The 22,863-nt window shown below is 39.5% G+C and overlaps 1 protein-coding gene across 5 annotated transcripts in view; it reads left to right on the forward strand.

Moving 5' to 3' along the window:
- Window positions 1-22,863, forward strand: part of YEATS2 (YEATS domain containing 2) — a 113,800-nt gene that overhangs the window by 66,927 nt on the left and 24,010 nt on the right. For all 5 annotated transcript variants that reach the window (XR_015724144.1, XM_045776586.2, XM_045776585.2 and 2 more), the window contains 9 exons: window positions 1,218-1,376; window positions 2,804-2,907; window positions 4,479-4,586; window positions 5,094-5,276; window positions 12,451-12,709; window positions 15,064-15,225; window positions 16,632-16,831; window positions 17,621-17,779; window positions 21,677-21,853. Coding sequence is in view for 4 of the 5 variants with exons in the window: in XM_045776586.2 (XP_045632542.2) it covers window positions 1,218-1,376; window positions 2,804-2,907; window positions 4,479-4,586; window positions 5,094-5,276; window positions 12,451-12,709; window positions 15,064-15,225; window positions 16,632-16,831; window positions 17,621-17,779; window positions 21,677-21,853 (1,511 nt within the window). In the remaining variant the exon portion in view is untranslated. The remainder of the gene's footprint in view (window positions 1-1,217; window positions 1,377-2,803; window positions 2,908-4,478; window positions 4,587-5,093; window positions 5,277-12,450; window positions 12,710-15,063; window positions 15,226-16,631; window positions 16,832-17,620; window positions 17,780-21,676; window positions 21,854-22,863) is intronic.

Below are 22,863 nucleotides of genomic sequence, written 5' to 3' on the forward strand. Positions count from 1 at the left end.
GCTGGGATGTATGGTTGAACCTAAGGTAGGAATTCAGTTTTTGACTTCTGTATGGCAACCAGAGTGGCTAGTAATAACGTAAACTTGGAGGCCTTTTGGTGTGGAGTTAAAGCTTGAAAGGTGGGAATTGGTTTGGGATTGAATGTCTTTCATACTGACCACGCTAGAAAATTACTCATTCTATTAACAGTAGGTAGTTCTGAGCCTTCATTTTCACTGGGATTGAATTGTCTACTGTGTCATCACAGTTTCACATTCATGTTAGGTAGACTTCTGGTAGGAATATACCTTATGGTGTAGGTTGCACCACTTCAGAAAAGACTTGAAAGAGAGTCAGTAGAAATATCTAGGCAGTGGGAGGCCTCTGTGTATGAAGGGGGGGAGAAAAGGAGTCTTCAGTGCTAAAACTAGACAACTAAGCAGAAATATGATCCAAGTCTTTGAAATGGATGGAAGGTGAGGAACGTGTAATTTTACCTCCCAGTTAGAAGCATCGTGGAACTTGCTGATTCATAGGTGAATAGGCTGAACATTACAGATTGGTTGGAAGTTTAGAGAAATTCATGGATGACAAATTTGATCGATAAAAAACCTTTGAGGATGTTGAATGATACATGGGTAATCTTCGAGAGTGTTCTGTGGGAACAGGAACCTCTGGATTGTAGCTGTGACTTAGTATTGACAGACTTTTGTTTTGGGTGGGTGAATTTCATGTTTTCCAAAAGGAAATTAATTGTAAATCAGGACTCCTGGTTTGTAAGTCTATCTGTGCACTTACTGATTTCCTGTAATTTTAGTGTCTTTGAGTTCAACCATTATTACAACAATTTGCCCAAGTTGTGAAGGGTTTGATTTAGGGATTCGGGAGTTCCACGCTGTTATGTAAAGCTCTGCTTTTTTAACTTCAGTGCACTTACGGGATGGGTGTGGGGGGGGGGATCTTGTTAAAGTACAGATTTATATTTAGTAGGTCTGGGCTAGCACCTCAGAATCTGTTCCTCAAGAGCTCGCTGCTGATGCTGACATAAGGATGCAGCGAGGGAAGCACACCAGTCCCCGCCTCAGCTACACCGCTGCTGTTGCTCCAGACCCAGAACATAGAGTCCCATTCTCTTTTCCCCATTTGTCATCTTTGTCCTCCAGTACCATCAGCATTTTCTTAGATGGGTTGAGTATATGTCTTTTGTTTACTTTGTTTCTCTTTTTTATTAATAAAGGTTCCCCCATATCAACTCCAAGTCCATCACCACTGCCTCGAACCCCAACTTCCACTCCTGTCCATGTGAAGCAAGGCACTGCCAGCTCCGTCATTAATAATCCTTATGTTATCCTGGATAAGCCAGGGCAGGTCATTGGAGCCACCACTCCCACTACAGGTATGCATTTGATCAATATTTGTGCGATCCAAAAGGTTTGATCTTTTGTAAAGATGAAATCCTAGTGTGACTTCATAGCCATATAATCTTCATCTGTAAACAAGAGGAGGAGCTCTAAACAGTAAATCCAGTGCTGTTTCTCTGAGAGAAGATGTCCTTATGTAAAAGTTCTATTTTTTAGGAATTTACTTATGTTTTCTTTTTAATTTCTAAAGATTAAAAGTGAGCCATAATTAGTTTTCTTAAAAAAAAAAAGTTGATTTTGCTTTCATTTGGAAGACATTCTTTTTGGGCCTGCAAGCAAGGTGGTTATTTTCCAAATTAAGCTTCAGAACAAGAATACCTTTGTGGCCCACATATGTTTCTCACCAGTCAAATAAAAAAAATGATCTTTGCTTTTCTGTGAATAAAGTAAATTTTTTGTGTGTGGAAGAGAAATTGAACTCTGCAGTAAAAAAAAAAGGGTCTTGATAGGAAGAATAACGGGATTTATTACGTTTGTCATCATAATTTCCTGTAACTACAGAGTGCTTTTAAAAGGTTTTTCCAAGTATTTTCACTAAATTATTTTATGTATTTATTTCATTTAAACTATGTGAACACATCTAAGTGTAAACTTTTCTGTAGCTCTCACTTCTAATTAAGAGAAATAGTGAAAAGAGAAATGACTATAAGATACTAAGACTGATTTTTTTTTTAAACATAATTAATTTTAACACATGAATGTATGCTGGATTTTTCCAAGTAGCTTTTTGGAAGTTAGGTCCTTCAACAGTGATTATAATTGTGGAACTCCTTTTAAAAATTCTGCTTTCAGAAATTACTTAGTAACCTTTTGAATGCATTTATGGATGTCAAATAGGTTTCCTTTGAGGATGGTTAGTTTTAGGAATTAGTCTTTGCAGGCAAGTTTGGTAAATGGAGCAGGTAATCAAATACCATTTTTGGTCTTGACTTAGTTTTGACTATAGGTGGTGGAACTTATTTTTTATCAGACCCTAAAGGCAGTTATACACATGGAGTAAAAATTGCTTAATGTCAGCAGCACTTTGGAATAGGTATAACCTCCTGGTGAAACTACTTTGAGGGAGTTAGCGTTCACTTAGATTCATACATGTGGTACGTCATTACATAACCAGTACCCTTAGTTCTGGTATCTGTCTGTATACAGGTAGCAGAGTGTGTGATGTCTACGTACTTATTCTTCTGCATGTCCTTACTAGCTTCTTGTCTATTTTTAGGTTAGTGAGGTAGTCAGCTTCGTAGGAGGAATCCTTAAGTATTTTTTCTATAATAATTTCATGATTGTAAGTTTCAACACTTAAAAATGAAAAGTAGTGAGGGAAAGGGGAAGCGTGGTGGAAAAGTTCCATTTTGCAAATTTTATTTTGTTTATACTTTATTTTAAAATCTGCCTTTCTTATCAGGAAGTCCTACAAACAAGCTCCCTACTGCCTCCCAGGCCTCCCAAGGAACAGGTTCCCCTATTCCTAAAATTCATGGAAGTAGTTTTGTAACATCTACTGTCAAGGTAACACTCTTACTGCATTGTTGCACTTTCCTAGTTTGTGAAGACACTAAGTTCAAGCCCAGCAAGAATTTGTCAGTTGATAATGCAAATTTCATTAAGTAGAATCTTCAAGCTAAAAAGTGTCTTGAAGATCATCTACTCCAGACTCCTCTACCTTACTCTTGATCTTTTCCTGGTGTGGAAGATGTTTCTCAACGCTTCCTTAGTTGGACAGTCGGTATCTATTTGAAAACTTACTATGATGAGAAGGCAGCTATTTTTAGAAGCGGGGGGTGGTCAGCTTTGTTACAAATTTTTCCTTATAAAAATATTCATCTGGCAGCATACTTTTCTTCCTATAGTTGCCCTAATAATGAGTAAATATATATTTATTTATTTATATATATATATATATTTTTTTTTTCCCCTCTATGTCAGCCATGTAGTTACTTGAAAATAATTCTTTCCACAATTTTTCTTTTTTTTTTTTTTTTTCCTTCAGGGTAAGAAAACCTTTAAAATTAGAACTTCAAATATGATCTGACTTGTTACAGCTAAGAGTGCTAGGTATCTGCTCACTGATCGTCAGTGACAGCCCCTGCTGTTTTGGTTAGTTACTTAGTTAGTTACTTGTCATTGTCATGGCTGCCTAGAGCCTTTGAGGTATAAACCCGTGTGTGAGAACTGAGAATTCAGGAATCATCTCCTACATGACGAGTGCTAATGCATTTCTTACATATAGGTACTTAACAGTGATGATATTGAATAGCTTTCTGGTCCAGGGTGAGGTTTTTCTCTGAGTTCAGTGCTGCCTGTGAGCACCATGTTATATGAATGCCTAAATTGTAATAATTGCCTTGAAGGTCTTAATTCTCTAGTCCATTTTTAGTGTTTGTTGATCTTTTCGTTATGTGATTAAGCAGTATTAACTTTGTTGCTTGTCCCTATTTTATGGCAAATTGCCTCTGAGATTTACATTTTGTATTTGAGAATTAGAGACAAATGTCAGTAATTTTGAATGTTGACCTTTGTTGGTTTTGCATTTATTGTTTTAAGTTCTTTTTGTTGTTTTGTTTTTTAAATCCTTATTGAAAAACTTCCCTGTGTGTTGGGTATTTATTTGGAGTAAAGATAACAAATCAAGTTGTGTGAATACTATTGAAAGGGTGTATATACTGAAACACTCTAGCTGTTTCATTTATTTATTTAGTGCCTAGGCTCTAGGGATAGAAAATAAGTAAAATACAGAGCCAGGCCTTTAGTGGCTTATCATCAGGCAGGGGACTAGACGTGCAAACCAGTGAGTCAGCCAAATGTTAGAGGTGTGTAATAGTCTTTCCAGCATACACCGGGGCACAGATGAGTAGGTTCTTGCCAGGGTATAGCCTTTCCTTGCATTTGGTCTCTAAAACAGTATTAAGATGCTAGTGAGGGGGGTTGGAAGACTGCAAAGTTTTGAGCTTTCAGTTTTCTTTTGTTTTTCAGTTATGTTGCTAGAGGATATCACAGGTTTATATTAAATATAAGGGCTTAGAATATCTGATGTCAGTTATTTTGTCCTAATTGTACACTGTATATTTTTGCATACGCAGCAAGAGGACTCTTTGTTTGCATCTATGCCACCTCTTTGTCCTATTGGGAGTCACCCTAAGGTTCAAAGTCCCAAACCTATAACTGGAGGACTTGGAGCTTTCACAAAAGTGAGTATTTATTAGGGCATTATCCCACAAGTCAATATGGGTTTGTTACCTAATTGTTTCTGTGGCATGTTGGAGTCGATTGACATTACCCCATAACATGTAACTTTTTAGTATGTCTTAATTCTAAGACCAGATCCTATGTCTGCAACATGCTTCCATTTATTTAGTGGTGTCCACAGGGCAGCTGTTGGTAGCCAGCAAGATGGTAACTCCTGAGAGCACAAACTATATGTGTGTTTCTTTCTACTGCCATATGCCACCAAAATCTAAAACAAATGGACTACGTCGAGTTTGCAGAAACACAGGATCAAATCCAGATCCTACTTTTGGTCCCTTTGATAGCTGATATGGGCTGTATTTAAGCAGGATTTCTACCCTTCTGGTGGAGTCATTTTTTATAGACCAAGCTTCATTAATTCATTAATTCCTGCAAGCAGAATAGATTCAGATATTAGTGGCTTTTTTCACGGGATGATTATTCAGCATCGTTATCATGTTTGTTGCCAGGTAATCATCAAACAGGAACCTGGTGAAGCCTCTCACGTGGCTGCAACAGGAGCTGCGAGCCAGTCACCTCTCCCTCAGTACGTGACTGTGAAAGGGGGTCACATGATAGCTGTGTCCCCTCAAAAACAGGTCCTAACTGCTGGAGAAGGGACTTCCCAGTCACCAAAGATTCAGCCCTCCAAGGTTTGTGTTGGGTAGGGTTGGGGAGGTCAGTATGTCAGTGAACGTTATTTACCTAAGTAACAGGCAGGTGCTGACAGAATTCACATGACAGGTTGCTGATCCCAGAAAATCCTGTAGATGGAAGCCATGTTGGAAAAGCAAGTTAGTCAGTGTTAAACCCATCTGCTCTTGCAGTAATCATTGACAAGAGCAGGGCCTGTGTTACAGAGGGCCCAGGAACAGTCGAACAGGCAGAGGGACGCTGTGTTATCTCTGGCAGTGAAGATGATAGACTTCACGGACACAGCTTCCAGTTGATTGAAGTGTAAAATGGGTAGCTGACAGGACCAAGGTCTGCTGTTTTATTTATTACTGGTAGGTGAGTGCTGTAGTTTACATCTCTGATGTCCAGGCTGTGTCATCTGTTTACTGATTCTTGACTCTTCAGAGAATTTATTTGCTTTATAATTTGGAAGTGTGGGGAGCTTAATATATCAAGAAAACTGTAAAATGACATATAGGTCCATATTTTCCTGCATCGGTAGTGCTTATGAGTGCGTGTGTCTGTGTTCTGTTTTCATTTACACGCTATCTGTAATCCTCATGTATCCAGCCTTGCATGGTGGATACTCTCAACCCCATTTTACAAATGAGGAAACTGTCCTCCGAGGTCAGGCAACTTCCTTGAGAGCATTTAGCTAATGAGTGACACAGGATTTGAACCCAGGTCTGCTGACTCTACAGAGCTAGTTAAAATTTGTGAGCCATTGTCTGGAGCCTAAGCATACTTTTAGAACCTGCAGAGTTAAATTATCTCATTCGGGGGGCAGATATATTCTAAAGCTATCAAGAATATTATGTGAAGTGTTTGTTTTTCAACTTGAAAGCCAGCGTATCTAGAGATAGATGAATTGCTCTGAGAGGAGTACTTTAAAATAGAAAAATGGTTTTAGATATTTTGGTTTAGGCTAGACAGCTGCACATGGATTGTGACAAAAATTCATATGTTACAGTTCTCAAGTCTGTAAGAGTCCATTAATCACTTTCCCAAACTTAACCTGGTCATGACTCATCTGATGATTAAAAATATATAGATACCGAGACCCCCATCTCAAACTTTCTGAATCAGAACCTTCTCGAGCTCCCTGGGAACTGGATTTTTATCAAGCTCTCCTGCCGACTCCTCTGATTTGGCAAATTTAGAAACCACTTAAGCTACAGCATCAAATTTGACTTTGGGGCTTCCTTAGCCCGAATCACTAAGACAGGTACCCCCAACTGCTTCCACATGCTCTCATTATTGTTTTGGCCTTAGGAGTAAGCCTTTGTCAAAGTCCTTCCATAAATCAGTTAATGTTATCTGGACTTCCTACTCAGACACATCATAATTCTTTAGAGTTTATTTTGCTTCACCAAAGATACATGGAATCGCTGATTTGGGTTTTTGAGTCAATATAGCATTGCTGTTTATGCCCAGAAGCTCTGGACAAAATGCAGGTCCCTTTTTTACACTTCGCATTTTGCAAATCCACTCCTCTGTAATGCTGAACAACCATTTTGGCTTTCTTGTCACATTGCTACCTACCTCATGGCATTGTAGGACTAAGAAAAAGTGGATGATTTTGTGCTAGAATGCCCTTAAACTTTATTAAGGGCACCTGAAAAAAGCCTCAGAAGAGTGTGAAAGAAATGTACAGAAGCAGAAGAGCATGAGAAAAGACATTTCCTGTTTATCCAGGAAATTTAGTACATGCTTTGAACTCCAGATAAGGAGCTGTCTGCCAGTACAGACAGTCCCTGGTTACCGCCGAAGTGCATTCCTAGAAACTCTGCCAGAAAACAGAAGGGTGAACAAAACGATACTGTTTTACCTTCCATTCAACTTTGGCTTATCTTTTTTCATGAAAGTAAAGAAGGGGTGCTGCTTTTGCCATAAAATGGGACCTCTGAGCACTTAGGGGATTCAGGGGGGAAGGAAGCAGTGTGGCATAGTAAAAAGAGTGTGAGCTTTGGAATGAGAGCTTGTTACAGATCTCAGCCACTCATTACTTGTGTGACCTGGGCGGGTTTGTCTTTCTGAACCTTGTGTTTTTCCATCTAGTAAAAGGGAATAATACCCTGTCTTTCAGTGCTGTTGGAGAACTAGAAATCATTGGATGGAAAGGACTTAGCACAGAGCAAGTACTCAATAAATGATAGCAGCTAATGTTACACAGCTAAGGACAAGTCCTGTGTAAATATTCAGGGTACCATGATCATTCTTCTCATTGGAATACTAAATTGTAATTGGCTGTATTTTTCAGTGTGTGGAGGGAAAATTACATACATAGAATCCTCACTTTCTGGTTGTTAAAGTAAATTCTGACTTGCAGAAGTCTGTACAGGGCACAAACAAAAACATTGAATCAAAGCGTGAGTCAAAGGGAAGTATTTATACCAATAGAGAACAAAGGGTGTCTGTTTTGTGAAACTAGAAGGAAATTAGGAACGCAGAGAGAAGTGCTATGGAATAGGAAGAGTTCAGGTTCTAGGCTAAAATGTCTTGTTAAAAAAAGAAAAACTAATTTGGGGTTGTAGTGTCCTACTTAAGAGTCTTCCTTATGATGTCCATAGACAGCTGTGCGTAGGATTTTCCCCAGGAGAATGCCAGACTTCCTCATTCTCCCTTTTTTCAAACAGAGGAGGCGGGGGTTAATCTTATGAGTGGTATGCTCTACTGGATAAGCTTTGCTAATAAAAACTGCCCTCCTGTGGCCAACTTGGGTTACCACACCTTATTTAGCTTTCGGAGAGATTAAGTATGTCATATTCTGGAGATTTTGAAGCAGTGGAGTGAGGATAGAGGCTGGTACAAGGTGGAAAAAGCAAGTTAAGGTGCATGAAATTTCAGAAAAGAAAATAGGTCCAATCTGTATGTATTTTCCTTTAAGATTTTTTGCTTTCTTTGTTGGCTTAGGAACATGAAAATAAATTGTATAATTTAGTTTATGCAGTGAATTATTAAGTTTGATATATTTAGGAAATGTGAAGACTGTTGTCTTAGGAAAAAAGTTTGACTACCATAATAGAGAAATCCAAAACCCAAAAAGCTTAAATAAGGTTTTTTCTCACATATAAAAGACCAGTAGGCAGTTCTTGTATGTTGGCTCCACAGTCATCAAGAATCTAGACTCTTACCTTTTGCTCTGCCATTCTCAAAATTTGGTTCTCAGCTTGTGGGCTATGATAGCCATTTCATCTCATGCCACCATGTTCACATTTCTGGCCAGCAGGAAGAAAAAAGGGGTTGTGGGGAGGCATAACCCAAAAGTTGCACTCATCACTTCTCTTCCTATCCTTTTAGCCGGAAGTGAGATGACCGCTGACACTAGGCTGGCAAATGTTCTATGTGGCCATGTCCCTAGCTGGAAACTGGGGGCTCTGTTACCATGAGAGAGAAAACAAGAATGCGTATCAGGGTTCAACTGGCACTTTCTGCCATTACCCAAAAAATGTTTTTCTACATTAAGAAATCTTTTTTCCATAAACACATAGAAAAGTTTTTTGTTTATTTGTTTTACGAGAGGGAGAGAGAGAGAGCAGGGGGTTGGGGAGGGACAGAGGGACAGGGAGAGAGAGAATCTTAAGTAGGCTCCACAGCCAGCAGGGAGCCTGATGCAGGGCAAAGTTCTTGATTAATAATGAGAGTTTCTCTACCTCCACATCTGTGGAGGTGGGTGACTGTGCCCAGCTCTGTGGCCACGGCAGCACTCCATGTCGCCTGCAGAATAAGGCTCATACAGTCAAAATAGAGATTTGGATCATCTGAAGGGATTGTTTTAACCAAGCCAGGAGGTGGGAGGATTTCTTTTCCATTCTAAGTTAACTTGCTTTTTCTCCCATTGGTTCTTTTTTTCTTCTTTCTTTCCCTCCTTCCTTAAACTTACATAAAAGTGAAGAGGCTATTATAATGAATCCTTTATGCCCATTACACAGTTTCAATGATTATCAGCTTTTGCTAATCTTATTTCTCTTCCTAGGGTATTTTAAAGCAGATACCAGATGTTACAGACTTTAATTTCTCTTTGACTAAATGAATGTAGGATTTACATGAAGGTCCTATGCCCTAGCCGGCCATGGATCCATTTGGCGCGTTCCATCCTTTGAGTCTCCGTGTGGCCTCATAGATGACTATTATTTGGTTAATAATAACAAGTGTCGTGGGTAGCAGCAACTGTCATTTACTGTGTACATCCTGTCTTATGAGATAAATAGTATCCGTATTTTGTAGATGAGGTGTCTAAGTCTAAAGCTCAGAAACATTAGATAACTTATCCAGGTATTAACTAGTGGAACAAAACTGGGAAACCAAGTCTGACTGCTTATAAAATGCTGCACTCTGTCTTGTGTGTTACACTGTGGTTTATAACAGTTGGTTAGGGGACTATTTTCTTTATATCAGCCGTAGTGTCCAAGCACATGGCAAGTGTGTTTTACTGTATTTACATTCTTTGAAAAGAAACCGTGTATGATTTAGTAATTATTTAACTTAAAAGTTCCATTTATCAGTTGCATATGGTTTATCATTTTGTTCTTCTTCTTAGGTAATCCTATTATTATTTATTAATCTTATCATTTTTAATTTAGAGAGATTCTAAAGTAAAATACAGAGAATAATATAATCCATGCCCATATATTCTCCACCCAAAATTAACATGTTCCTATTTATTTCATCTCGTATTTTCCCCAAAGAAAAACATGACAGAGTTGAAGTCCACTTTGTTCTTCCCGAAAGCAACACTATTATGAATTTGGATGTGTAGCTTTCCAGGTCATACTTTTATTGCATAAATCCGTAGCCATAAACAACATGTAATGTTGTGTGTTTTGAAGATTTACATAAAAGATATTTATACTCATATTTTTTTGCAGCTCCCCTTTCAGTATTTGTTTTGTTGTTGCTGATGTATGTAGTTCTGGTTCATTCATTTTTTACAGATGTGTGCTATTCCACTGTCTCGTACCGTTGTTTATCCATTCCTCTACCTGTAGACAGTAAGCATGTTGTTACATGTTATAGGCATTAAGTTTGTAGACAGTTTTTTGTAATTATAAATAGTGCAACCTTGGACATTCTGTATATGTTCCCTTGAGCACATGTCTCAGATTTCTCTAGGATAGGTTTCTAAAAGAGAAATTGTTATAACATGTGATATGTGAATTTTCAATTTTAGTAGGTACGCCATTACCTCTCTGGAGTGGCTATACAAATTTAATTTTCTTTAGCAGTGAACAAATGTTCCTGTTTCCCCATACCTTCCAGCCACTTCTTGGTGTTATCAGACTTTTAAATTTTTGTCTTCAGTCTGATGGGTGAAAAGTGCTGATACTTTATCATTTTCACTTTTAGAAGGTAGATCTTTTGGTGTTCTTTTAATCTTATAAAAGTCTTTTCATCTAGTTTCTAGTGAGAGTTTCTATTTTATGAAATAACTGAGAAGTGGGAAACACTGCCCCAATTTGCCGTTAATTAATTTGTTTCTTCTAATTTAACATCCTACTATTGACTTTTAAAAGAGTTCTATAGTATTTTCTTACTTGAAAGAGTTCACTTTATAATATCTTCAGAACCAGATATTTCCAACTTGAGTAATTTGGATATTGGGGTATTTTTTTTTAAATATTTTTTTAAAATAAAAATTGTATTTCTTTGAGAGAGTGAAAGAAAGCGAGAGCACCAGAGGGCAAAGAGGGTCAGAGGGAGAAGCAGACTCCCTGCTGAGCGGGGAACCTGACGTGGGACTCAATCCCAGGACCGTGGGATCATGATCTGAGCTGAAGGCAGATACTTAACCAACTGAGCCACCCAGGTGCCTCCCTCACGCCCGTTTTTTTTAAAGATTTGTTGATCTATTTTAGAGAGAGAGTGCGTGCGTGCACCTGGTGGGGGAGGAGCAGAGGGAGAGAAGCAGACTTGCAGCTGAGCGCAGAGCCCCACACAGCCTGCACCCATGACCCTGAGATCGTGACCCCAGCCAAAATCAAGGGTCGGCTGCTTAACCGTCTGAGCCACCCAGGCGCCCCTAGACTTCTTTTTTAACCAAATGTTTGCCTTTAAGGAAAGGAAAATTTAGAAGTATATAGAAAAAGATAACTTTTCTTAAAAATCAGTTAGAAGTAGTTCATTTATTACACTACGTAATAAATGATGTGAATCGTTAGGAGTTTCAGAGATGAAGAAATAGGCATTTCAGATGGGGATAATATTGGAGTGGTCACTGAAAGAGGGGATCTTTGAAAGTATGTAGTGGAGTTTCTAGTTCATATATGGGAATGTTTTTTGCAGTTTTTTTTTTTTTTAAAGATTTTTATCTATTTGAGAGAGAGCATGCACAAACAGGGAAGAGGGGCAGAGGGAGAGGGAGAAGCAGGGAGCCCTGTGTGGGGCTTGATCCCAGGACCTGAGATTGTGACCTGAGCTGAAGGCAGACACTTAACCGACTGAGCTACCCAGGAGTATTGCAGTTTTTCTTAATGTGAAGCTTAAAATGACCTGGGTAGCCACACAGTGGTGAAATGTTTGCATAGATAATGGTATATCTGTTCTAATATATTTGGCCATCTAAAAATGTCTTTGAAAAATAATAACATTGGAAATGCTTGTAATATGATGCTAAATTTAAAAGTTATAAAACTGTACATGCGATCCTAATCTGTGTTTTAAAATGTCTTAAAAAGAATTGGAAGCAAACATATTAAAAATATTAAGAGGTTATTTCTGGGGGTGCCAGTTGGGTGGAGCATGCAACTCTTGATCTTGGGGTCGTGAATTCAAGCCCCACCTTGGGGCTGGAGTTCACTTAAAAAAAAAAAAGATAAAACTAAAGAATAAGAGGTAATTTCTGGATAAGTAGAATTTTTTCTTTGTATTTCTGTATTTTCTAAGTTTTTTATTTAAAAAAACACATAAAATAAGTTTAGATAGTAGCTGGGGTTAAGACAAAAACTATAGCCTTTTGTTGTAATAATATCCAGAATTAAGAAATACTGTTGTTCACATCTATCCTGGGTAGCATTCCTAGGCAGTTAAGTTAGACTCCATGCGTTATACCTAGGGCTTTGGTTTGATCTTTGCTAGAACAGAGTGACTCTTCTGTTCTAAGAGCCCTTGAAAGGACTGAGAAGAAGCACTCGTGGATTCTTCTGTTTTCAACAGGTTGTTGGGGTGCCAGTTGGGTCTACTTTACCTTCAACAGTGAAACAGGCTGTGGCAATCAGTGGTGGCCAAATCCTTGTGGCCAAGGCCAGCTCTTCTGTTGCCAAAGCAGTTGGTCCAAAGCAAGTTGTGACCCAAGGAGTTGCCAAAGCAATTGTGAGCGGAGGTGGAGGAACCATTGTTGCCCAGCCGGTGCAAGCCTTAACCAAGGCTCAGGTCGCTGCTGCCGGCCCTCAGAAGACTGGATCCCAGGGTTCAGGTAACTGATAACTATTTGGGGGCCCTTTCAGCAGCAGCTCTTTCTAGACTGTTCTTTGCTAGTGATTTTATTTGGTATTTCATTCTGAGAAAACCTATTAGATTGATGCTCTAGCGAGTATATAAAAACCTGTTAATCTTTTTCAGGTAACATTTTACATAGAAGTCTGTAAGTAGTTTACTTTAAGGGGTGTGCGTGTGCGTGTGTGTGTGTGTGCGTGTGTGTGTGTGTGTGTGTGTGTTTTAGCACGAGTAATACAAATAGAGGGTATTTCTTGATACTGCCCTCTGGTCTGAAGGATAATTTTCATGTGACCTTATCTCTACTTCGGGTTGTATTCAGACTTAAACTCTTGTGATGGCTGACAAATTCAGCATTTTGAGATACTTGACTAATGCATTCTCTACCAAATAGGTTTAAGACCTTGCATGTGTTTGAGGCCTTGCCGTGTTGTTTTGTGAGGGCATGAAAAAATATACCTAAGACATTAGATGCGTTTACTAATTTCTGAAGGTCTTGATGAGGTTAAAGAATTGTTGCTGTGAGTTAGAATGAGAGAAGGTAGCGGATGTCTGAATCGTTGTATCGTACACCTGCTACTCGTGCTATACGTTAATTACACTTGAATAAAAAATTAACAAAGAAAATGTAAAAACTAAACAATAAATTGAAAGAATAACCAAATCAACTTTATATAAAAAATAAAATAGATTCAGAAGAAAAAGAAGGTAGTGGATGTCCAGAGTAAAGATTTCAGAGGTGAGGAATTGTTGGAGATGACAAAGTCCATTTGTGGCGTTAAAAGTGAGTGCTTCAGATGGGTTGGAAGAAGTGGTCTTTGGAATTTAGAAAATGAAGTGCCTGAGAAGCCGGAGAATTAAACAAGTCACTTACAGTGCTGTCACTGAGGATGACCATCGTTGGCATTAGAGCAAGACTGAGTCAGGAGTCAGTCTTCAGCAAGTGAGGGGAAGTGATCGGGAAGGAGTTCAGTAAATGAAAGCAGAGAAGTGAGGGGTAAGGTGGTAGAGCCAAGCATGGGCCTCACAGGAGCCAGCTGGTTTTTTCTTCTGGAATGAGGGGTGATCATGGTCTGAAAGCCACATTGGAGAGCACAAAGACTTCTCCCTTAGTCCTGGCCCTCAGACACTGAGGTAAGATTCAAAAAACAGCTTTTAGCTTAAGGGGGCCACTGGGGAAGTCCTGTATCTTCAGAGGACTCAGTGTTTCATTACCACAAAAAGGGAGAACGTTCAAACAGGTTGAGGTTCTAGAGGGTGTAATGACCAGAGCAGGAATTCCTTGGGGGTGTGGTGAAAGAGCTGGGGGAGGAGGAAGGGCTGAGGAGAGGTGGGTTCAGGTCAGGAACGCAGAGCAGTGTGGTGCTGGGCTCCGGGTGCTGGTGACTGACCAGAGAGATTTGCTGAGCTGCACAGGGGTTTGAGGTGGGATGAGTCGTGGCAGGAGTGGAGAGGGCTGGCACTCAGTTTTCATGTCAGTCCATGCTGTCCTGGGGCAGCTTCCGGGGTTCTTGCTTCCCTAGGCTTGCACAGTAAAGTGGTCATAGGAAGAGGACTCGTGCAGCAGGCTGTAGGAGGCTCTCAGAGTCCTTTGCCTGTGGTGACTCACACGGTTCTGTAGGCTTTGTTTCATGGAGATTTGAATTCAGAGTAAGTGCAGAAACTTTGATGTGTAAGTTTTCACTGAAGAGTCACGTGTGCGTTGAGAAGTAAATTCTAAGGGATAGGTGAAAGCCCTTTGACATAGGTGAGACTTTAAAAAGGTGAATGATCATTTCATAGCATACATGCCTGTTGTCGACTGTGGCATTTCTTTAGTTCTTAGAAAGTGAGAGAGGTTAGGAGTCTTGTTTCAAATCCGTAGATTCATTCATGACTAGAATTTGATTAAAGGGGCTTTAAACAGATTTCGGAAGGAAATATGTATTCATCCATAGATAAGTTCATTATTTCTTTGATTGTCTAAACCATAGTACTTTTGAGAGTAAAAAGAGTCACTGTTTATAGTGATTTATAGGTGTGAACTGGAACTCTTCTGGGCACACTGGGACATATGGTCGTCCTATTGGTGTACAAATATAAACTCCTTTGTAATTTATAGCAAGCTCTTCCAATATGAAAAATTGTTTTTTAATGAGCAAGATATTTAAGAGTATCAGCCTTTTAAGTATTATGTGTCTACGAAAACAAACTGTGGAATTTACTGTTAGTGTTTTTAGTAAGTATTCTATTCTGTGTTTTTAATTTCAGCAATAGCACTGCCCTCAATTCCAATTTTTCTTACTGTTTTTCCTTTTTTTTTTTTTTTTTCCTTTTTTCCCTGTACCATTTTAGTAATGGCAACATTGCAGCTACCAGCCACTAATTTGGCCAACTTGGCAAATTTGCCTCCTGGCACTAAACTCTACCTTACAACGAACAGCAAGAACCCTTCAGGAAAAGGGAAACTGTTGCTGATCCCTCAAGGAGCCATCCTGCGAGCTACCAACAATGCTAGTCAGTCTGTCATTAAATCATTTGGTTCTTGGGTCTCTGGCTATGTTCGTCTCACGCATGTGAGGGACAGCTCTTACCTGTTTCAGGACGTGCTTCCCTAGCTCCGTGTGGCGGTATGACGGTAGTATTTGCCCACATGGATTTAAAACATACATATAACTCAACTAGAAGTGGGTTTAAGTAATCATAGTCATAGGAGGTGACGCTATTATTTTGGGTTTATCCACTCAGAGTTTGGGGTCAGGATCAAATCACACTGGGGAGGGATGGCTACTGAGGCTGTGCTGGGAGAAAGCTGTCCGTGTGAACTATAAATGAAAGAGTTCAGTGGCATCTAAAAACTGGGGATACCTGGGGAGACAGTAGCTGGAAGCCCATGTTCATTTATTTTGGAGGGGATAGGATAGGAGTAGGAGTGGACTCAGGTGTCTCTGCCTGCCGTCTGTTGTGCATCTAAAGTTTGCCAGGTTTGGAGATGGAAATAAAGTACACGGTCAACCTTAGTATATAAGCCTTAAAACCCCAAGGAAATTAGGTGGTTTATCTAGACTTAGAGACTTTTGCTTTGACATATAGAGAAAAACAATCTGGATATTGTTGGAAAGAAAAGGGTAAAAGGAATTCTTTCCCTTCTGAATCAGAAGTATGATTGGTATAGTAATTAGGTTCACTAGAAATGAGCCGCCCTTGCCAAACGTAGTGTGTAAGCTAGTCACCATTTTGTTTACTGACTGTAATGGGTGATTTCTGTTCTCCTACCGTAGCATTTTCCCCTCCTACTTAAGCAGTGGTGTACAAAAGTGAGATATATAAGAAAAGGGCAACGTAAGGATTCCATAATTCACCCAGATTGCCACCTAAGTTTTAGTTTATATACATTATGTCACCAAAAGGGAAGTAAAGAATGTCCAAAGGCTTTAAAATGGAATTAAAAGGGGGGGGGATGGGGCTCTGGAGTCATTATAAATATGAGAAAAACACGTTTTTTCCAGGGCAGAGGGAGACAGAAAAGAGGGTACTGTAAAATTACACTAAATTCCAGCAGTGTCACTGAAATTGGCTGAGATGCCAGAATGTTTAGAAGCCCTTCTCTGAGCATGTTTTAGTCAACAACTGGTTAGAAAATGTCAGTAATCAGACTCTTATTAAAGCTAAGTTCTTCATTGTACAGAGAGCTGAACTCGTCAGCTGCCCTTCAGTTGAAAGGAAATCAGTTTCAGTCCTTAATTCTAGGACCTTCTCCTTACTCTTGTCACAGAATAGGTATATTACCATAAAAAAGGGGGGAGAAAATAGGAAAGGGAAGGACTGTTGCTGTAAAGGAAACGTCCCTCTGGGCTCGTCTGTTCTCCAGTAAGCCTCTGACTACTACTGATGATGTTGCTGTCATTCCGTTGTATTTTCAGACCTCCAGTCCGGCTCAGCTGCGGGCGGCGGCGGTGGCGGTGGAAGCGGCGGTGGCGGTGGAGGCGGTGGCGGTGGTGGAGGTGGAGGCGGTGGAGGAGGAGGAGGAACAGGAACAGGAGGGACCCAGAGCCCTGCCGGCCCTGGAGGGATCTCCCAGCACCTGACTTACACATCTTACATCCTGAAGCAGACTCCTCAGGTCTGATCGCTTGTGACTGGTATCCTTCAAATTCTTTCATTATTTAACAACTGCCTTTAATTATAGTAGATTTATCTTTACATCTCGGATCAGGAGTCAGTACTAACGTTTCAGCCACATTGTAAATCTGTATTATTTGGGGCTTGTTTCGTTTTGAGAGAAGGGGACATAGAGATTCAGAAAGACATAAGTAACGTTTCCAAGATCTCTCTGCTAAGCCGTCCTAGAATCTGGATGTATACCCAGAGCTTTCAGACTCAAAGAAGGATTTTTGCTATGCTGTTGCCTCCCGAATCGATGAGGTAATGAGCAGTATTAATAGGCCGTTGAAAATTCTTTTAGAAGGGAGTACCCAGAGAGCTACTATCAAGTTTTGGTACTTGGAGTGAGATTGGATTCATGGTTAGGAACAACTTTCTACCTTCTTTCCCCTCGTTGCTTTCAGAGTCTTGACTCCTCCCTAAGGAAGGTCGTGGAATTTTGGTCTAGATGTTCGTATTAAGAAGGATGGGTAGTTACCACTCTGAATAATTTAGATTTAAGGACCAGGTTGTCCTTGAGTTTCCAGCAGCCTGCTCCATAACTGCTGTGCCGAGTCTCAGAAGTGGGGGCAGCTCTTGATAGCGACACCACGAGCAGAGCTTTTCTCTTCAGTTATTTTGGCTGAGTTGCAGAATTGAAGGGGGGGCATTGTAGCTTGTTACATGGGACCTTGTGATTTAAAGAGTCAGGGCAAGTCGTTTGAATTTAACAAATTACTGAGTAGGTCTTTATTTGTTTCTAACTTAGGGCACATTTTTAGTTGGTCAGCCATCACCCCAGACATCTGGAAAACAGCTGACTACTGGGTCAGTGGTCCAAGGAACACTAGGAGTCAGCACATCTTCTGCACAAGGACAACAAACATTAAAAGTCATCTCCGGACAGAAAACCACTTTGTTTACCCAGGTAAATACACACATATGCCAGATACAGGCTGATGATGGGATTTATTTAAACGTTTACAGCTTATCTGTTTCCACAAAGAAATTAAGATTGCATGAGAAAATGAACAATAAAGTAGTATAGAAAAATAAGAATAAAATCTTGAGATTTGGGAAAATTATAAGTAGAATGAGAAGATAAGGCCAGAGAGTTCTTAGATAATGCGAACAGTTATGTCCTGTATAATTAATAATTTTTGACAAAGCAAATCGGAAGCATGATCAGTTATGAAATTCACACTGTTTGTGAGAGGCAAAAAAAATACCTACATAATATTTCCTTGAAAGAAACAAAATTTTCTTGATACTTCATTCTAAAATTTCTCTGGAGGAGCTTCATATAGGAGATTCTGAATAGTGTAATATGTGATGACAGCCACATATCCATGTACAGTTGACCCTTGAACAGTGTGGGGGTTAGGGGCGCCAGCCTCTCATGCAGTGGAAAATTTCACGTATAACTGGACTTCCCCCACTATCAATAGCCTACCGTTGACAGGAGCCTTACCAAGAACATGAACAATGAACACACATTTCGTACATTGTATGTATCATATACTCTATTCTGACAATGAAGTAAGCTAGAGAAAAGAAAATGTTAATAAGAAATCATAAGGAAGAAGAAGTATTTACAGAACTATACTGTATTTATTTAAAAACAAAACAAAAGAACCCATCGGGGCACCTGACTGGCTCAGTCAGTGGAGTGTGTGACTCTTGATTATCAGGGTTGTGAGTTCAAGCCCCACATTGGGCATGGAGCCTACTTAAAATAACAATTAAAAAAAAACCCACATATAAGTGGACCTGTGTAGCTCAAACCCCTGTTGTTCGAGGGTCAGCTATAAAAAGTAAATGCTGTAGGGATTCGGTACACATTTCTACCGCATTCTTTAGTATGAGCCAAAGAATAACGACGGACTTTTAGCTGGGTGAGGGATGTCATAATCACCTGCAGGAGAATCTGTTGCCGGATCTCAGAAATTTACCAAATGAAGCAGACAAGGTATAGAGGATGTAGCAGTATGACACCGTTTATCAGAAAACAGTGCCTTTTCTCTGTGTGTAAATCACTAGTTCTCAAAGCATGAAATGTGGATATTGGATTTTTGTCCAGTGTTTTTTCTGTGTTTATTGAGAAGATCATTTGGTTTTTCTTTTTTTGTTAATGTGGTGAATTACATTAATTTTTAAAATGTTAAGCCAAGGGGTCCCCGGCTGGCTCAGTTGGTGGAGCATGTGACTCTTGATCTCAGGGTTATGAGTTTGAGTCCCACATTGGGCACAGAGATTACTTAAAAAACATAATTTTTTTTTAAATTATTAAACCAGCCCTGTACTTCTGGAAAACCCACTTGGTTTTGACAAGTTAGCCTGTTTTAATATATTGTTGGGTTTCATTTGATAAAATTTTGTTTAGAATTTCTGTAAGGATTATTGGTCAGTGGTTTTCTTTGTAATTCTTGTCTGCTTTTGATACCAGTAATGCTGGCCTAAAACGAGTTGGAAACTTTTCTCTCCTGTTTACTTTTTTGTGAAGATTTTATGTGGAATTGGTATTGTTTCTTCCTTAACTGTTTAGAATATACCAGTGAAGTCATAATGGCCTGGAGCTTGTTGATTGGGAAGATTTTTCACTACAGTTTCAATTTATTTACTAGAACTATTCGGGTTATTTGTTTTATCTTGAGGGAGGTTTGGTAAGTTGTCTCTTTAAATGAGTGTGTCCATTTCATCTAAGTGGTTGAATTTACTAGAATAAAATTGTTCATAATTTTCCTTTATTATCCTTTTAATTATTAAATCTTTAGTGATGGCCCCCTTTTCTTTTTCTTTCTTTCTTTTTTTTTTTTTCTTTTTAGAGCAAGAGTGCCTGAGTGGGGATTGGGAGTTGGTGGGGAGGGGCAGAGGGAGAGAGAGAATCTTAAGCAGGCTCCACCCCAGCATGGGGCCTGCTGTGGGGCTTGGTCTCACAACCCTGAGATCATGACCTGAGCTGAAATCAAGAGTCAGATGCTTAACCAACTGAGCCACCCAGGCGCCCCCCCCTTTCATTCTTGATTATGATAGTTATGCATCTTCTCTTTTTTTTCTTGATCATTGATCTTTTCATATTAGTAGTGTTTGGTTTCTTTGAGTACTAATTTCCCTTTGGTCAGATGCAGTTAGTATTTAAACAGATATGAGGCCCCAGAATTCTTCAGGCAGTTCTTTAAAATCTTAGCTTATTTCTTCTTCCCTGCTTATGGTTGCAGCCAGGATAGTGGCGTTCTCCCTGTTCTGCCACAGCAGAACAATTACCATTGCTTTTCAGTAAGTATTATTTACAGAAAACAATGCACAGATCATAAGGGTACTGTTCGATGAGTGTGGACCAATGTATAAACTCATGCAAGCACTGTCCCAGTCAAGACACAGAACATTTCCATCACTCTAAAACATACCCTCATTTCCCTTTCAGTCATCATTTTCCTATTTCTGTCACCGTAGATGAGCTAATCTCTGTCTATTCTTGAACTTCATGTCAGTAAAATTATATAGTATATAGTCTTTCATGTCTAGCTTCTGTTGTTCCAACGTGTTTTTGAGATTTATCCATATGTGTATCGGTAGTTTATTCTTTTTTATTCTTAAGTAGGATTTTGTTGTATGACTTTTATTCTTCTGTTTGTGGACATTTGGATTATTTCCAGTTTTGATTATGAGCCATACTGTTATGAATATTTTTGTATCGCTCTTTTATACGGTAGGATAGCTAGGTCCTAGGGTAAGTATCTGTGTGTACGAAAGTTTATAAGAAACTGACAAATGGTTTGCAAAGTGCTTGTACCATTTGACTCTCCCATAAATAATGTGAGAGTTCCAGTTGTCCTACATCCTCCACAACACGGAGGACTGTCTTTTATTTTTAGCCATTTTTGTATGAAGTGATACCTCGTTGTGGTTCTAATTTGCATCAGACTCCAATGCAAACTATGCCATGGCTCCTACTTCTGGATTCTAATCATGGCCCCTCCAGTTACTGTGTGACCCGGGTAAAATTACTGAGCTTAATCTCTTCCTCTGTAAAATGAGACTAAAATCTACCTATAAAGTTTATGAAAAGATTGAATGACCTAAGGTATGTAAAAGTGCTTTCCTCCATTCCTGACACAGTAAGTCCTCGGGGAGTGAAGAATGGTATCTGCTTGTGGGGTGTATTAATTTGGGCACTAAGCAATCGTTTGGACCAGCGGTCCGCACACTATGCCCAAGGCTTCCTATTTTTATAAATAATTTTTTGGCACACAGCCACACCCATTTCATGCTATAATCATAGAGCTGAGGAGTTGAAACAAAGACCATATGGCCTGCATTGCTGTAAATACTTATGCCATTTACAGGATAAGTTTGCTAAACCTTGATTTAACCCACTAAGACTGTAATTTGTTGAATGGGTACTAAATTTATTGAGTGGTAGTAAAATGCTGAGCCGGTACTAGCCTAGAGCACTTAACGTACCCATTTAAGTCTGGCCCATCTTATTTAGATTTTCATGTTGAAAGATTACATGTGCATTTAAGAGCATTTTGGACTCAATTATTTTGATAACACACGACCTGTTATCTTTGAAGTTACTGCTGCCAAATGGTGACTTGCAAATGGATTCATTTACTTGCTCTACGTTAGGGGTAAAGGAACATCTGTACGTAAAAAGTCAAAGTTGAGAGCTTATCGGAAAGGTGCACAAAAACCTCCTATGTTTTTGATTAGCAAGACTTTCTTGGATATGCTCTAATTCTTGGGCCCTGCGTAGGTAAGGAATAAATTGTGCCTATGAACCAGGGCAACATTATTACTTCAACCCATTTTGTTTCTGCAGGCAGCCCCTGGCGGACAAGCATCGCTAATGAAAATATCTGATAGCACATTGAAGTCTGTGCCAGCCACCTCGCAACTCTCAAAGCCTGGAACCACAATGCTGAGAGTGGCAGGAGGGGTTATCACAACCGCCACTTCCCCAGCTGTGGCCCTCTCAGCAAATGGTCCTGCCCAGCCGGTGAGGATAAGGTGACAGTAGAAAATCGTAATGAAACATGAAAGTAATAAAAGCATAAGATCTTTAGCAGGTGTACCAGTGGGTCATAGTTACCTTTTTTAAAAATCTGAAATACAGTTCACATGCCATGAAATTCTCCATTTTCAAGTGTACAGTTCTGTGGTTTTTATTACAGTCACAAGGTTGTGCAGTCATCACCACTATCTGTTTTAGGATGTTTAATCACTCCTAAAGCAAACTCCATACCCAATAGCGGTCATTCCCTGTTCCCTCCTCCACCCCACCCCCCACCCCCGCCCCCCAGTACTAGGCAACCACTGATCTTTGTTGTGTCTGGCCTCTAATATTTTCAGGGTTCATCTGGATTGTAGCATGTATCAGTACTTCTTTATAGCTGAATAGTCAATATCCAATTTTGTGGCCATACCACGTTTTGTTTATGCATTTATTAGTTGACAGATATTTGGATGGTTTCTGCGTTTGGATTATAATGAATAATGCTGTGAACATCTGTGTTCAGGATTTTGTATAATCCTGTGTTTTTGGGTTTTTGGCTGTATACATAAAAAAGGAATTCCTGGATCATATCATAAACTTTCACGTGTTGAGGAACTGACAAACAGTTTTCCCAGACAGCTGCACCATTTTAGACTCCGATCAGCAGAGTATGAGGGCTTCGGTTTTTTCACATCTTGCTGATGCTTGTTCTTGTCCAGTTGGTTGTTGCTGTAGCTATGCCAGTGGGTGTGAAATGGTTTCTCATTTTGGTTTCGATTTTGCGTTTCCCTGATAGCTGATGATACTGAGCATCTTTTCATGTACTTATTGTTCATTTCTGTATCTTCTTGGGAGAAATGTCTCTTCAGATCCTCTGCCCATTACTTAGTTGGGTTATTTATTGTCTTTTTTAGTATTGAGTTAAGTGTTCTTTAGATACTCTAGATACAAGTCTCTCCTGAGATTTGCAAAAATTTTCTCCCACTCTGTGGGCCGTCTGTTCACTTTCTCGG

Source organism: Ursus americanus, chromosome 4 (genome assembly GCF_024610735.1).
Source record: "Ursus americanus isolate L20-20 chromosome 4, mUrsAme1.1.p, whole genome shotgun sequence".
Taxonomy (NCBI): Eukaryota; Metazoa; Chordata; class Mammalia; order Carnivora; family Ursidae; genus Ursus; species Ursus americanus.